At 41.4% G+C, this 14,228-nt stretch overlaps 1 protein-coding gene across 20 annotated transcripts in view; it reads right to left on the bottom strand.

Annotated features, from left to right (window-relative positions):
* BBX (BBX high mobility group box domain containing) overlaps nucleotides 1-14,228 on the bottom strand; it is a 150,373-nt gene that overhangs the window by 82,579 nt on the left and 53,566 nt on the right. Inside the window, exon 1 of one of the 20 annotated variants that reach the window (XM_087756813.1) lies at nucleotides 322-392. The exons of the other annotated variants lie outside the window; for them this stretch is intronic. Coding sequence (XP_087612939.1) covers nucleotides 322-330 — 9 coding nt within the window. The 5' untranslated portion in view covers nucleotides 331-392. Of the gene's footprint in view, nucleotides 1-321; nucleotides 393-14,228 lie in introns of those variants that run through there. 20 annotated transcript variants of the gene reach the window in all.

Below are 14,228 nucleotides of genomic sequence, written 5' to 3'. Positions count from 1 at the left end.
CAACAAGCCACAACTCATTTAGGCTCTCATCACTCTCAAAAAATTATCCCCATGTGTACCCAATGTTTTCAAAAGCCTGGGAAACAGATGGGTTTCTCCTGAACGCTTTGGGTATTGATAATGGCAGGGTACTCTGGACAAGAAAAATACTCGGTACACAGCTTACCGTTCCTTGTGCTCCTGTAGAGAGCACATCCTACCACCCATGCTATGTTCATTATCTATGACCCGAGATCCTCCGCTGATTTAAACTGTGACATTATGGTAAGGGAAAGAAGTGGACTTAACTGTGGATGTGCCAGGTTATTTGATCAATCCTACCTTCTTCATGCTACTACATGAACTCAGCGGGGGGACTCCTTTAGTTCAGTGGACTCTCAAGGACATCTTTTTCCCCGTCAACAGTCCTGAATCCCTGCTCTTCGGCAAACACCACAACATCTTCATGAAGTTACACTGCAGACAGCTTAAAAATTTCCTCCTGATAGGAAAGATTTTCTCTGAAACGTGAAAAGTGGCAGATGAGCTGACACCTCTGTGCTTCAACATCTTTCCTGCTTTTCTGTTTTCATTGCATCGAATTAAATTACTCATCCCAGTCCTAAAGACTAAAACTGCATTTGTGAAAACTGGCTCTTGGTAACTCTTTCTGACATTGGCATTAAATACCTCAGTTTGCTTTATATCACAGTTAAATTATGACACGTCAAACATCTGGATAAAGCTTAGGAAGAGCAAAGGAGTTCTCATCACTGTAAATATTTGCAGTACAAGGGCAAAGTCATCTCAGAGGAAAAAGTATACCACTTCCAAATTCTATTATCTTTAATTGGCACTTCCACTGCACAGGCCTACCACTGAAGAAAAAACCCACAGAGACAGACAGCACAAAAAGATTCCCAAAATGTAAAGGCAAAGTACTCAGTAAAACATTTACACACCGAGTATTTTCTTGAAAGGAGGAACGCCTCAAGACCACCCATGGTAGCAACAGCAACTTCCAGTAACAACACAACCAGCCAGAAAGCTGATTTAAAGAAAAAAAGTAAAGGGAAAAAAAAACTGTAGGAAGACATTTGACGTAGGCACTCCTAACAAACACTGAAGTCTGGAAAGAGAGCACTAACACATAAAACACAGGTTCCCTCTGCTGCCAAGTCCCATGGCCTGGGATTCAGCTCTTCATGCTCATTATGAATATAAAAAGTGTGGAAAACAGCTGCCTTTTCATTTGGGGTTTTGTTGTGTCAGCTATTCTTTTTTAATAAAGCCTTGTACACCTCAAAAATATGGAGTAAAATCGTAAACTGGAAGAGCTGCAGTCAAAAATGATGTTGCCCCAAGTAGCGGATCTCAGCCTGCACTGTTTCATTATATCTCCTTTTGGCAAGATTTTCTGTAGAACTACCAAGAAAGCACCAGAGGCCCATAAAAACTGAAAGGAGAAGTCCTCTTAGTAAGATAGATTATTTAAACTTTGGGTTCTCATTTTGCTTACATTATCACCTATTTAAAACTCACATTTCTTAACTGACAGTCGAAGAAGAAGTGGCTTCATAAAAAAAAACAAAACAAAAAAAACCAACAAAAAACCAAACCACTCCAACAGTCTGGCTCCAGCTGGGTGGTGCAAACTGCTTCTGCAGTTCTCCAGCAGAAAAAACCAAAGCAATAAACCTCCAGCCAACATAAAAAAGCCACTTCACAAATAAGCCACACCTCAAACAAGATTGGATAGTTAAGATTACAGGTAGGCATTATGGTTTTTATCTTCATATCTTTATGACCACAGAGAAACAAAGATGGGAATATTGTTTTTCCCAGTTCTTTTAATCACCGCTGGGGATCTTTGCTGATTGCTTAACACATGTAAAATTGAGTTTTTGTGAATGCCTCTAAAGTTTTTATGAGCTTTATAAAAATCTATTATTATGCCTATACAGATATTCCTAGATGGAAATACAGATACACGTTTAGACAAGATATATCTACATCTAACTACGTATACATGTTAGGTTATAAACTCAAGGTTTTACATCTAGCTGTGCTGACCAGCCAAGGAGTAACTGCAGCTGTGCCCGCAGATAAGTCAAAATATAGTTTATTGAAATGAAACTATCGATACAAAACTGTTCCTGTAAAGAGAACAACTGCTGCTGAAGCCCCTTCCTCTAGGGTTAAGGATTGGATCTCTTTGAGCAGAGGAGAATTTCCTGTTTTCTCTGAGTGGCAGAGCAATGACATCGAGGTTTGCCCTTTTAGTAATGATTTGCTGCACGGTCATTTATCAATTAAGAAATTGATCATGTCAAAGTAATTGTAAATGATACAATAAAGTCGCAGATTGTGGAATATTTCCTATTTGCTGTAGTTTTGGTTTACTCAAGTGTGGTAAACCTGCCTTTAGTTTTTCTCCAAAGCCAATCAAGCCCCCTCTTCTGTTTGCATCAGGAACCAAAGCATGTTGTTTTAAACTACAGAGCAGAACAGTAACAGCCACCCTCCAGCTTCTCACCTTCCTGCAGTGAACTCACTGGTTGCAGCAGGAGAACTATTTGCCCATCAACCCTCCCTCAAATTCTGCCTTGCCCTGCATTCAGCATCCCCTGCAACAGAGAAGAGCAGAAGCAGAGAGGACAGGACACTGACCAACCAGTGCTGATGAGGAAAGAAATAATGAACACCCCACACTGCACCCAATAACCGCCAAGTCTTCTTTACTCCTGCTGTGTCCTTATGAACACAGCTTGCTTTGAAAACTCACAGGCCACTGCAGTAGTCACCATCTCATAGCATTCCTTTAATTACACTACCTTGTAGCAGGCAAGTGGCTTTGGCCACCTGCATCCCTGCCTGTGGCTACCGCAGGGCAACACGCTGTGTTAGAGCCACCAGGGCAGCTGAAAGGCACCCTGAGCTCTTCTCACTGCACGTGAGGGGCTGCAGGAAGGTGAGTATGGGTGTCCCTCGGATGTCCAAGGATGACAACTGGTGTGGCAGGGCAGACAAGTGCTTCCAGCTATACGATTAACCTCTAGGCATTGCGTGGGTTCCCTCCCCCGCAGATTCCCTTCCTCACTACATACGTCAGTGATCTTCCTATGTCACCAAAGTCAGTAGAGATTTCACTTGAAATAGCCCCAGCTGCCTCAGAGCAGCGCCAAGCATGGGGCCATACATAGAATCATCAAGGTTGGAAAAGACCCTTAAGATCATCGAGTCCAACCGTCAACCTATCACTGCCAAGTCCATCTATACCACGTCTTCAAGCACCGTATCTATCCGTTCTTTAAATACCTCCAGGGATGGAGACTCAACCACTTCCCTGGGCAGCCTGTTCCAATGCTTGACAACCCTTTTGGTGAAGAAGTTTTTCCTAATATCCAATCTAAACCTCCCCTGGCGCAGCTTGAGGCCATTTCCTCTCATCCTATTGCTTGTTACTTGGGAGAAGAGACCGACCCCCACCTCGCTACAACCTCCTTTCAGGTAGCTGTGGAGAGCAATAAGGTCTCCCCTCAGCCTCCTCTTCTCCAGACTAAACAACCCCAGCTCCCTCAGCTGCTCCTCATAACACTTGTGCTCCAGACCCTTCACCAGCTTCGTTGCCCTTCTCTGGACACGCTCCAGCACCTCGACGTCCTTCTTGTAGTGAGGGGCCCAAAACTGAACACAGTACTCGAGGTGCGGCCTCACCAGTGCCGAGTACAGGGGCACTATCACCTCCCTGGTCCTGCTGGCCACACACATGGCCCCATCCGCTCCACAAAGCCCGCTCCTCCTCTCCGAGGGCTTAAAGTTAGGACTTCTGTATGCTTTCCTGTCTGCAAGACTCACACCTGCAACAGTGGCAAACTGACTACAAAACAGCCTAAAATCATTAGGAGAGAAGGGGCTGCACAGTGAATATGCAAAAAGGCCCTAAAGATTAGTATTTTCCAGTTGTTATTATTTAGGTGTTTCCTCCAAGGTTGATAAAAGAGCTCGTGTGTGGAGAGGGGGGATGGGACAGCAGATATATTAGACAGCACACCCTGGAGATCATCGTTTTTGTAATAAAAGCTGCCATCACTTATTGTTATGCAAGTAACAGCACACCAAGCACACTAAGTATCTGCTAGTACTCAGGACGACTCCAGGCAAAACTCCAGAGGATGTCTCATGAAGTCCCAAGATGATGCTAGGTCTTGGTCTTACGGAGAATTCTAGACTTGAATTTACACTGTTCAGCCTCAAAAACATCTTTAGAAAGCAGTGTAATGCCTGAGAAAACATCTCTTCTTATTAAGAAGACTGCACATTTAAATAATTAAGTTTTTCCTTGACATTCATTCATTAAAAGAGAACAGTATCCTCACACACAAAATTATAAACAAGCTGTGTCTGCAATAACCACCACACACAAAAAACCCAGCCCTGCAAAGACACTTCTCTGGAGAAGAGATAAGGGGTCAAAACAAACAAAAATCCCAGGTTTCTTTTTTTTTTTCTCCCTGACTTGTTTTGCTAAGGAAGCCCTGAAGTCTCTATTGTGTCATCAGAGAAACCCCATAAAAATATACAAGGTTACACCAAGCTTAGACTCAAAAGTAATTTAAATCAGCATGCACGAGAGATGGGAATACAGACAGACCATTACTGAACTACTGACACCCTTGTATTCACAGGGCTTGCTTATTCATCCTCAGACAATTTGAGATTGTGCCTTCCCTATTGCATGGAAAAGCAGCTCTTACAATTCAGATAACGCCCTGCAATACCTACACCAGGCTATGGAAATCAAATCTTACTGAAGGAGAAAGATGCAGAAAGAGTGAAAACAAACTGACAGCTTGTATGACGCTTGAAGACCTCTCCTGCACCGCTCTATGACGTTATTCTGGGGCATCTCTTCACCTTATAGAGTTCCCAGCAAAGCCAAAGATAAATGAGAGAGATAAGATAGGATAAATAAGATAAAATACATTCAGGTTTGTCATTTCCTATTTTGTAGACTCTAAAATATAACTGAGCATCCTGCATGCATCATTATTGCCTTGAATGGGTATTTAGTGAAGAAAAACTGACTTCTGATGTTTTTTTAACTCCTACTGATAAAGTTCTCATGCAGTTTTTATTGCTTTGCACAATAAAAGCATACAGACTGCAGAGCGTGTTTTAAAATGGTCTCACTGGAGAAAGTAAACAATAAGTAATTTGTCAGAAATCAGACTTTTTATTCTGTTGTATTATACATATAGTGAAATAATGTCTACATTGAAATAGTGGAAATACAATTTAACATGTACATCTTTCGGATTTTGTGGCTTTATCAAACTTGTTTATTTTATTGTACACACATATTTACAAGAACCAAGAAAGGGGATTTTTATCCTTGGAGAGAGAGAGACTCTTCTGAATTGCTTTATGACATTAACGCCAGCAAGATGCATCTCAAGACCATCTATGCTGCAGCCTGCTAGTGCTCAGTGACAACATGCACTGTATGCAAGCTCTACATCACATTAGAACCCAGTTACATCACTCAGTGAGAGTGTTTGGTATTCGATATTTTGCTTTCTCCAGATTACTTGTGTCACATAACTTTTCATAGGCCATTATGGAAATTTAAATCAGCGAACAGACTTCTAAAATTTCCTACTTGTTTAGGCTATGGAAGTTACATTAGATAAGTTACAAGCCCTTATTTACACAGGAACTCACATTAGTAAATTAAAACCAACTCAGATGCTTCCAATTCTTATTTCAGTCTAAGAGTTGTTCATTCTCAGTTAGCTTAGGCTGGTTCGTCAACACCACGAAGCACAGAGGATGCCAGGGGAATAAAGCTGTACTGAATGTTGGAATTACATCCATGACATGTCATTTGAATGGAGAAAATTCAATGAAAGGAGATTTGTGGAGTCTCTCTACTTTACCTCGCCACTGGGACAAGAGTATGCCCAACAGAAGCTGCAGATACTTGGTTATCAAAACTTTCTGCTGAAACATTACTCAACCAGTGGTCTGCTGCAAGGTCCATCCCACCAGAGCACCGGACTGGTGTTCGCACCACAACAGCCACCAGGCATCCACACTCCTATGACCACACAGAAGTCTCCATGTGTGAAAACCATGTGCATGGTGTGTCCTACCACACGCCTGGCCACGTACCCAGCACTTAACAGCCAGCTCTTAATGCATCTCTGATGACACAAAGAGGGACACAGCAGCAGCTGGCAACTGACTGCAGTAGGCTGGCTACCACCATAGTAATGGAAAGCTATCCTACTACAGCTGAAGTTTGAGATACAGGTTTGCCTATCAGTGACATTACCCAACCCATTTGTTCACAACTGAACACACCGTTAAAAGGCTCAGACACAGTATCCGATGCTGGCCAGATACTCGTTATCCAACTCACCCTAACCCAACAAAGCTGCTCCCCAGAGTCAAAAGCGAACAAGGGTTGTCTGGAGCAAAACATGTGCCCTGCACTCCTCGATTTCTGCATGAAGGAAACAGCACAATACTGAATTCGCTGAGGCTTAATCTAAAACAATACTAAAGATATAAATATCATGTTGAATCAGAGAAAAATGGGGAAGCAGGCACCTTCCTGAACAGTGAGACAGTATTAGATGCCACAAGTAACCACCACACTCTTGAATCTTGTTACCTATTTTAAGTCACAGGTCACAACCTCAGGATCTGTCCCATATTATCAATGAACTCCTGAAGCCCCCTGAGCTCTACAAACCGTTATCTCTGCCTTAACAGGAGTAAGATTTACCCACCTTCTTCCCATCAGGACTCCTGGATGAACAGGAACTGCTGCTAAAACCATGCTAACTAGAGAGAAGAAATATCCCAAGATTTTTGAAGTATTCACCTAATCCCTAGCAAAGGAATTATTCCTGGTGAAAACTTGATAGCCTGGAAGCGCTGCAGGCCGGAGGTGCCCGCCCAAGCCTGGGGACGTGGGCTCAGGAGCCCCCCTGGACCCAGTCTGCCACCGTCTCCATGGGAAACAGAAGCGCCACGGAGACGCAAGTAACTGAAAACTGAATGACTGCTCCCAAAGCTCACCAGGATGCCGCTTACCTGTTTGCTTAACATGGAAGCTATAAAGACAACTGCTAAAGCTCCAAATACTCTCTCCTTTTGAAGGGATCAAGATTGAGAAATGCCATCAAGCAAGTGGGAACTGCAAGCCCACCTGCCAGTGTATCCCTATAGCCTACAACAGCTGGCTTCAGAGCAGTGGCTCAGACTCATTTAACAGCTCACTAAGAGCCACTGATGCAACAAATGTCATCCCCTACTACAAAGCTTTTTTCAGGAGTGAGTTGTACGATACTAAAACTTTCTATGTTTCACATATGGTCTTCTCCAAACACTCGAGCAACATAACCCTTTGCCTAAGAACCTCACAGCTTAAAGAGTACCTGACACTTGTGTGTCTGATACAGAGAGCTATACAAAACAGGAATCAAAATCCAAATTAGGAATCAAAATCCAAATTGGAAAAGGCTCACAAAGCAGCTAGAGATCTGAGAACTATCACAGCTAATCATATTACACGTTTTGATCCTGGCTATAGTTCAGAATTACACAAACCAGAAACTCGTCAGGGGCTTATCCACATGGACTTCACCTTAAAAATCAAACAGATTGCGATACAAGCGTGGAAAGTGCTCTTCACCATCACCTCCCAATGGATCCCAGGTCTTGCCTGGTAACTCCTGGGAGATTTTAATTCTAAGAGACCGAAAGAGGAAAAAAGGAAAAAAAAAAGAAAGAAAATAACACGGAGGCATCTCATCTGAACACCTGCTGACATGCCTATGCATCCACCAGAACAGGGTGTTGCTACCTGCTTTACGCTAGACAGAGGAAGACAGGAGACTGAGAAGAGAATGGGTTTATCCCGAGTTTCGAAAGAAATTTTTCTTCTTTCTCCACAGCTTTCCCTTTGGGGGGAACAGGGTAAGTGATAAAAGGGATGATCCGATGATAGCCAGTTGATAACCAAATTTCCAAAGGACAAACAACTTTCATAGGTTAATCCAGCTTACGCCCCCAAATAAAGTCATGCAACAGAATTTCTAATTAAGACAAACCTTGGCATAAGGCATAATGATTCCTAACATTACCCATACGAGCAGAAGTTACTTTCACTTGAATGTTTATATAGCTTGGACAAGTTTGCAAACATGGCTGTGAATAGTTGAAAAAACAGTGGTTACTTCCTTATGTGTGCTCCTGGGCTCTTTCAGACCACTCTGAACTACTGGGAACCAGCCTCTTCGCCTTGTTAATTCTTCCAAGTCAGCATATGGGACCTGCTCCCAGAGACACAGGACTGTTCAGCGCAGGAAAGAGGTGGTTGACAGTGCATGCTTGCCTCTAAATTGGGCACAGCAGAGCCACATAATTGCTATACATACTGCTACTGGTGTGCAACAACTTCTGAGAGAGAATGGCAAGAGCTCCCAGTTACCTGTGTGGGAATACATTAACCATGAAACAAGTACCTGCAGTGGCAATGAAGCTACTGAGACCAGGAAAATGCCTGTGCACAGACACCTGAGGCATGGGAAGACAGGTCCTGAAGGTGTGTCAGTCTAATTCCCATACACCTAGCACGTTCATTTTAGAGCCCTCCCCAGACTAAAATATCTCTATAACCTTGGTACAGTAGGCAGTACCCAATATTTATTTAGCATCACATATACAACATATTACTGTTCAATTAAAAGCTTCTGGGAACAATAACCAGACAGCTGTCAAACAGAATAAGAAATTTTAATTCAATTTAACCAATTCTCTTAATTCTCCAAGTGTTCCCAAAAAGGCATCCATCACAAGCGGCTATGGATCATCAGCATAATCCATAGTCCAACACCTTTTACACTTAAAAAATGTTTACCTAGAGCATGAGATGTTTAGGGCAAACAAAGGTTAATCATTTGATGATACCAGAATACCTCAATATAATGAAACTACTCGTTTCCCTGAGCACCACTCCTTAAAAGTGCACTAAACGGGTAAGAAAAGAAACTGTTCTTTTATTTTCAGCCCTGATTGTTCCAAGTTTCATCATTCCTTAGAAATATTCAGGAAAACTAGAAAAAGAAATTAGGCAAAACATTGAAGTCAGGTCTTCAGTAAGGAGGAGAAAAGCATACATCCAGCTTCTTGTAGCTACAGAGATGGCAGTCAGAGCAAGGCAAGTGAACATGACCATCTGAAAAGCCAGAGCTGAGCAGTCCAGGGAACCACAAAACAAGAGAGAAAAAGGAAGGTGGGGGCAGGAGGCAGAAAGGGTGACAGAGATTCCGAAAAGACAAGCTGAACTACAAGCGTCAATTAGTCTTCAAAAGCCGTTGTGGCTTCTGAAGCGTTTATTCAGATGAAGGTGTCTTCCTGATATGTCTTGCAACAGTCAACCTCTTCAGCAAACACCTTCTGAAGGCTGCCACAGCAGCTCTTATCAGCCAAGCACAATGCTGCAGTCTAGTATCACCTTCAAGTATCATAATTTTGATCTCGGTATGCTGTACCTGCTATTGTTTCGGGCAACTGGTAACATGCTTGTAAGTGAGAGGAGGTGGGAAAATATCTTCCAGTTGCATATATTCTTTACCGTTACTCATCTCACATTTTAGCCCTTATTAATGAGCCACACAAATTTAGTGGCCGTTCACCCAAGCTGCAGGAATTATTCAGCTAAGAAATAAAGTCAGAAAATAGAAGGTGTTGAAAAAGTTCTTTGTACTAAAAGGAAGAAATCCTACTGCATTTTAAATCTTATGCATGAACAACGTGCAGGTCCTTCGCTTCGGTTTTGTTGAACATTGCAACTCACAGCAGACCTTTGCCAAACTGAGAGGTACGTTTGTGCATAATTGCGGTCACTGCTCTTTTCTCAGGGCCTGCACAAGGGGATGTTTACCAGTCTTCACATGACAACAGCTGAAAATGAAAATGCACGAACAGAGAGAGTGACCTCCGGGAAAAAGATAGACAGGAAAAGGCCCTTTTGGTGTTGTTGCTCTCATCTATCGAGATACTTATATTATTAATAAGGTAAGTAGAAAATACAATCTTATAGAGAGAACATCTTAAGACAAGAGGAGATTCCAGGTAAATGGGACTGAGTCAACAATTTTATGATTTCAAATAAGTCGTTATGAACTCTGTAGTTTGGTGTCTAACTCTGAAGCTTCAAGGACTTGCACTTGCAAGATTTTTTTTTTTTTTTTAAAAAAGAATCATTAGGGGGTTACTGTAATTAAAGTTAGGAATTTTAAAGTCAAGAACTTAACGTAATTTTAAGTGCTGAACCTTTAAAAATCGTGAGATACCAAGAAACCCATGAAAGGAAGCGCAGTTAATAGCAACATCTCTCTGCAGACTATTTTTATAAATTCTTGTATATGAAAAGGCATTTTAACACAAATAGTTGATAATCCCCCCCACTGGCATTCTTATGCCAGGTATCAGCACACTTAACATCTCTATCAACTAATCAAACTGCTAGCACCGTTACTAAACCAACGTTTTCCTACAATATAGGCACATCCCAGATGTTCTCTCACTGTTTTTGAAATCTGAGATAACAAGCAATAAAACAGTTATGTTTATGATCCACAAGACAGTGCTGAACAAATCAATTCCATTACTGCATTTTATCAACATACCTGCTATAGGGGTATAAGAGAGGGAAAGCACAGTCAAGACAAGTGGGCATGAAATTTTAAGATTGGGAGATGGTTGCTTTTTATTAATCTCAATGTCATTGAAAAGAAAATTACTAAAGCCATTAATTTTAAGATATTTCCTATGTTGCACCTTAAAAAGACAAAGTTTGGTTTTATTCTCTGTTGGTGCACATCATCTCTTATACCAGTGGAAAATGCTTCCCACCCGCATGGTAGAACCGTCTTCAAACTTCATCCTGGGAAAAGAATTACAGAGATGTAGTGCAGTAACAGTGGCTTTGGCCCCAGATATCAGGTGACTTATTTTTATCTGCAATATTCTTTTGTTAGTTCACTGAAAGGAAAATCTAGTGGGCTCAGAAGACTTTGAGCACAGCACGTATTCATATACACAGTTTTTATGAGGTAATGTACGTGCAAAGTGGGAAACTGAAGGGAATCAAGCTTGCCCACCAACCTCGTCGATGTTATTTCAAATAAATTAGGAGCAAGCAAATTTCAGAGGACTGAAGCAATTCAGAAAACACAGCAACAACGAAATCCTTAATGAAGCATCTTTAACTAAAGCGAAAATGGTATTTTTTCTATTTGCTTTATTAAAAAAACAATGCATCAAAAATGTTTCTTTTCATTAGGCCACTATTTCTACTACTTTGGATCTAATTAATTATTAGTTTGCAGTTACTAATTTATTCAGAGAAGTACAAGTCTGCCCTCTAGTGACTAAAATATGCAAATTGCGTGCTATTAAAGCAGTATCTCTCCCTACCCCCCGCGCCCTTGAGTGTTAAAACTTTTGAATCCTGATGTTTCCCGCTTGTAAGATAAGGTGGGACAGACAAAAAAGCATATAAGAAGGTTGGATTCACATCATAAAGATAAGTTGACCAGTGGAGTTTATTAAACTTGTTCTCATCAAGAACAAGATTAAGCCAGTCTGATTTGGTTTTCTTTGGCACCATGGAACTACATGGTTTGCTAGAGGAAGACAACAAACAAAAAACCTGAATCTTACAGGAAGGTCTTCGGCTGCATGGAATGTCAAAGACATGCAAACTGCTCCAGGTAAGACAGAGACGGTAAATGAGGCAAAAATAATAATAAAACAACAAAAAACCTAACAAACCAAAAAACCCCAAACATTCACACACACAACCCCCACCAACCTACAAGTGAGGTTTGCTCTTTTTTTAGGATCTGAAAGGAAACGCACAAATCCAAACAGTAGAAAAGGAAATCAGAGGAACTGGGTTTTCAAAGGGAGTACATGCTTGATTTGAGGTTGAATCAATTGGGGAAAAGGAAAATTATCTCTTCACAAATTATAACTATGTATTGCAAAAGCAAACATTTAGCATCCCTAAGTTACAGGTTAAGGCCAAGAATGGTAAAGCACTACTGGATGAGTCGTTTCCTCAGGTGTCCTGCAGAAGATTCCTAAAGAAACAGTTCCTGAACCCTGATCCTCCTCATGTGATGGAATACACCTGGAAGGCTGAAAAGCCCCCCTGGGAATGGAAACAGACACCTCCACCCATGTTGTCAGATTAGACAACTTTATAGCTCATTGTTTGGTATTTGGGGAAGTAGTCTTTCATACCTCCAAATCATATTCTATATTCAACTCAGGCACACAGATAGGGAAAGTCAGAGTATGATTATCCCATCAGCATGTCGCACATTCTTGAAATCCAGTGGTTTCTGCTTTCCATCAGAAGAAAAGGTGACAAAGCTCATAGCTGCAGACGAATGTTTAAAAACATAAGTCACATGTATGGGAATTAAAAACCACAAAGTTGAAAAAGCATCCTTGCCCAACTTCATTAAAAAGAAGGACACATTGGTAAGCAACCATCGTTCTTGGATGCCTGTTTTTTTGTGTTGGTTTTTTTTGTTTTGTTTTGTTTGGGTTTTGGTTTTGTTTTGTTTTTTTCCAATAGTTGAAATTGGCCCTGTGCAAGAACGAGAAGGTTCAGCTGCCCACCGTGACATTCATAGTTTAGGATGAAGCTGTAATACAGCTTAGAAGCCATATTCATTATTGCACACTGACCCATTTGTAATAAAATTATCTAGGCAGTTGAAACTGCCCTCCTCATACCAGTGCGTATCAAAGGATGACATGGAAACTCCTGGCCTCCTGCTATAGTAAAGCGTTGGGCACGAAGCAAACTCTGGCCAGAGTTTGATGGAACCATGAAGATACTTGGAAAAAAAAACACTGGGAAGGGCTCAGATTTCACTTCTATAACCTCAGCACCTAGGGGCAGGGAATTTTCAAGCCTCCTATTTAGTATGTAATATAAAAAGTATATATATTATTTACTACATACACATTGTTTATATTTTATATATATACACATACATATATTCTGAACAAAACAAGAGACTGCAAAAGAAGGAAATTTAAGTGTTCTGTGAAATTTGTTATACTGCTACTTTATCCTTCACAAGACATTTTTCTTTTTTGGTTAAATTGTCCAGTCCTCCTATGTGCAACAGCAACTTGCATGTTATTTAAAAAACAATACACTGATGTCTCATTAATTCTGCAAACAGTAGTAACGAGGGATATTTCAACGCCAGCACAGATACACATGTACCCCTTTATTATTCTGAACAATACTCATTTCAAAAATCTCATCTGGATTTCTTTAACTGCATACATTTTAACTGGATTGTCCCAAATTAAAAACTCCGCGCTGCCAAAGCGCTATTTACTATACAAAATGGAGAAAGTATAAACGCACAAAATTGCATTAGGAGTAACTATCCTTTCCCTAAGTACACACTCCTAAAAGTAGCGACGTAAAACTGGCATTTTCTGACTGGGCAGATGATCTCCCTGTCAGCGCTCACTTTAACGACAGAAAGAGTTTATGAGTTCTTAGTCCTGTTACCACCGCCGAGCCAACAGAGCGACAAGCGGATAAACAGATCGCAGCCTCAGCTCTGCGTCACCACAGCTACCCGCCAGGTTTTGTCTGCAAGACCAGTTTCTGTGCGTGTGACCCGTTTCCCTTTCTCCCACACTCAGCCCACCAGGATAACAGAGCTGCCAGACAAGACAGAATCAGGCCTAAAATTAACCTTATCAAGCACAGTAAAACCCCAGGAAAAGCCCAATTAACTCTGCTACCCCAAGCTGCGTTGAGCAGGACAAACAATGCACATTCCTGTCATTCTTCCAGCTTTTGCATTCAGCAGATTTGTCACAGAAACCCTACAACTAGCCTGCAGCCCGACAAGCCTTTTCCCTATGATAACGCTGAATTTACTGGGAATTCCTGAGCACTCTCTTCCATCTCCCACTGCCGTGCTTCCCGAGTTAGTCCACACACCAGCCACCTACGAGCCACATTTCTAGTTTTGCAGAAGCGTTTCGGTGGAATAGACGGACAGATAGGTGTGCAAAATCCCTGCAGCACTCCTACATCTGGAACTATAACCACACCATTTAATAAGCTAAAGTAACTGTGACTCTAGATGGTTAGTGCTTGGGAGTACAATTTATCTTTCAAG

This window comes from Nipponia nippon, unplaced genomic scaffold (genome assembly GCF_047370975.1).
Source record: "Nipponia nippon isolate SJK-2023a ecotype South Korea unplaced genomic scaffold, ASM4737097v1 scaffold_2, whole genome shotgun sequence".
In the NCBI taxonomy this organism is placed as follows: Eukaryota; Metazoa; Chordata; class Aves; order Pelecaniformes; family Threskiornithidae; genus Nipponia; species Nipponia nippon.
Note: the sequence above shows the minus strand (reverse complement) of the source record. Positions and strands in the feature narration are given on the sequence as shown.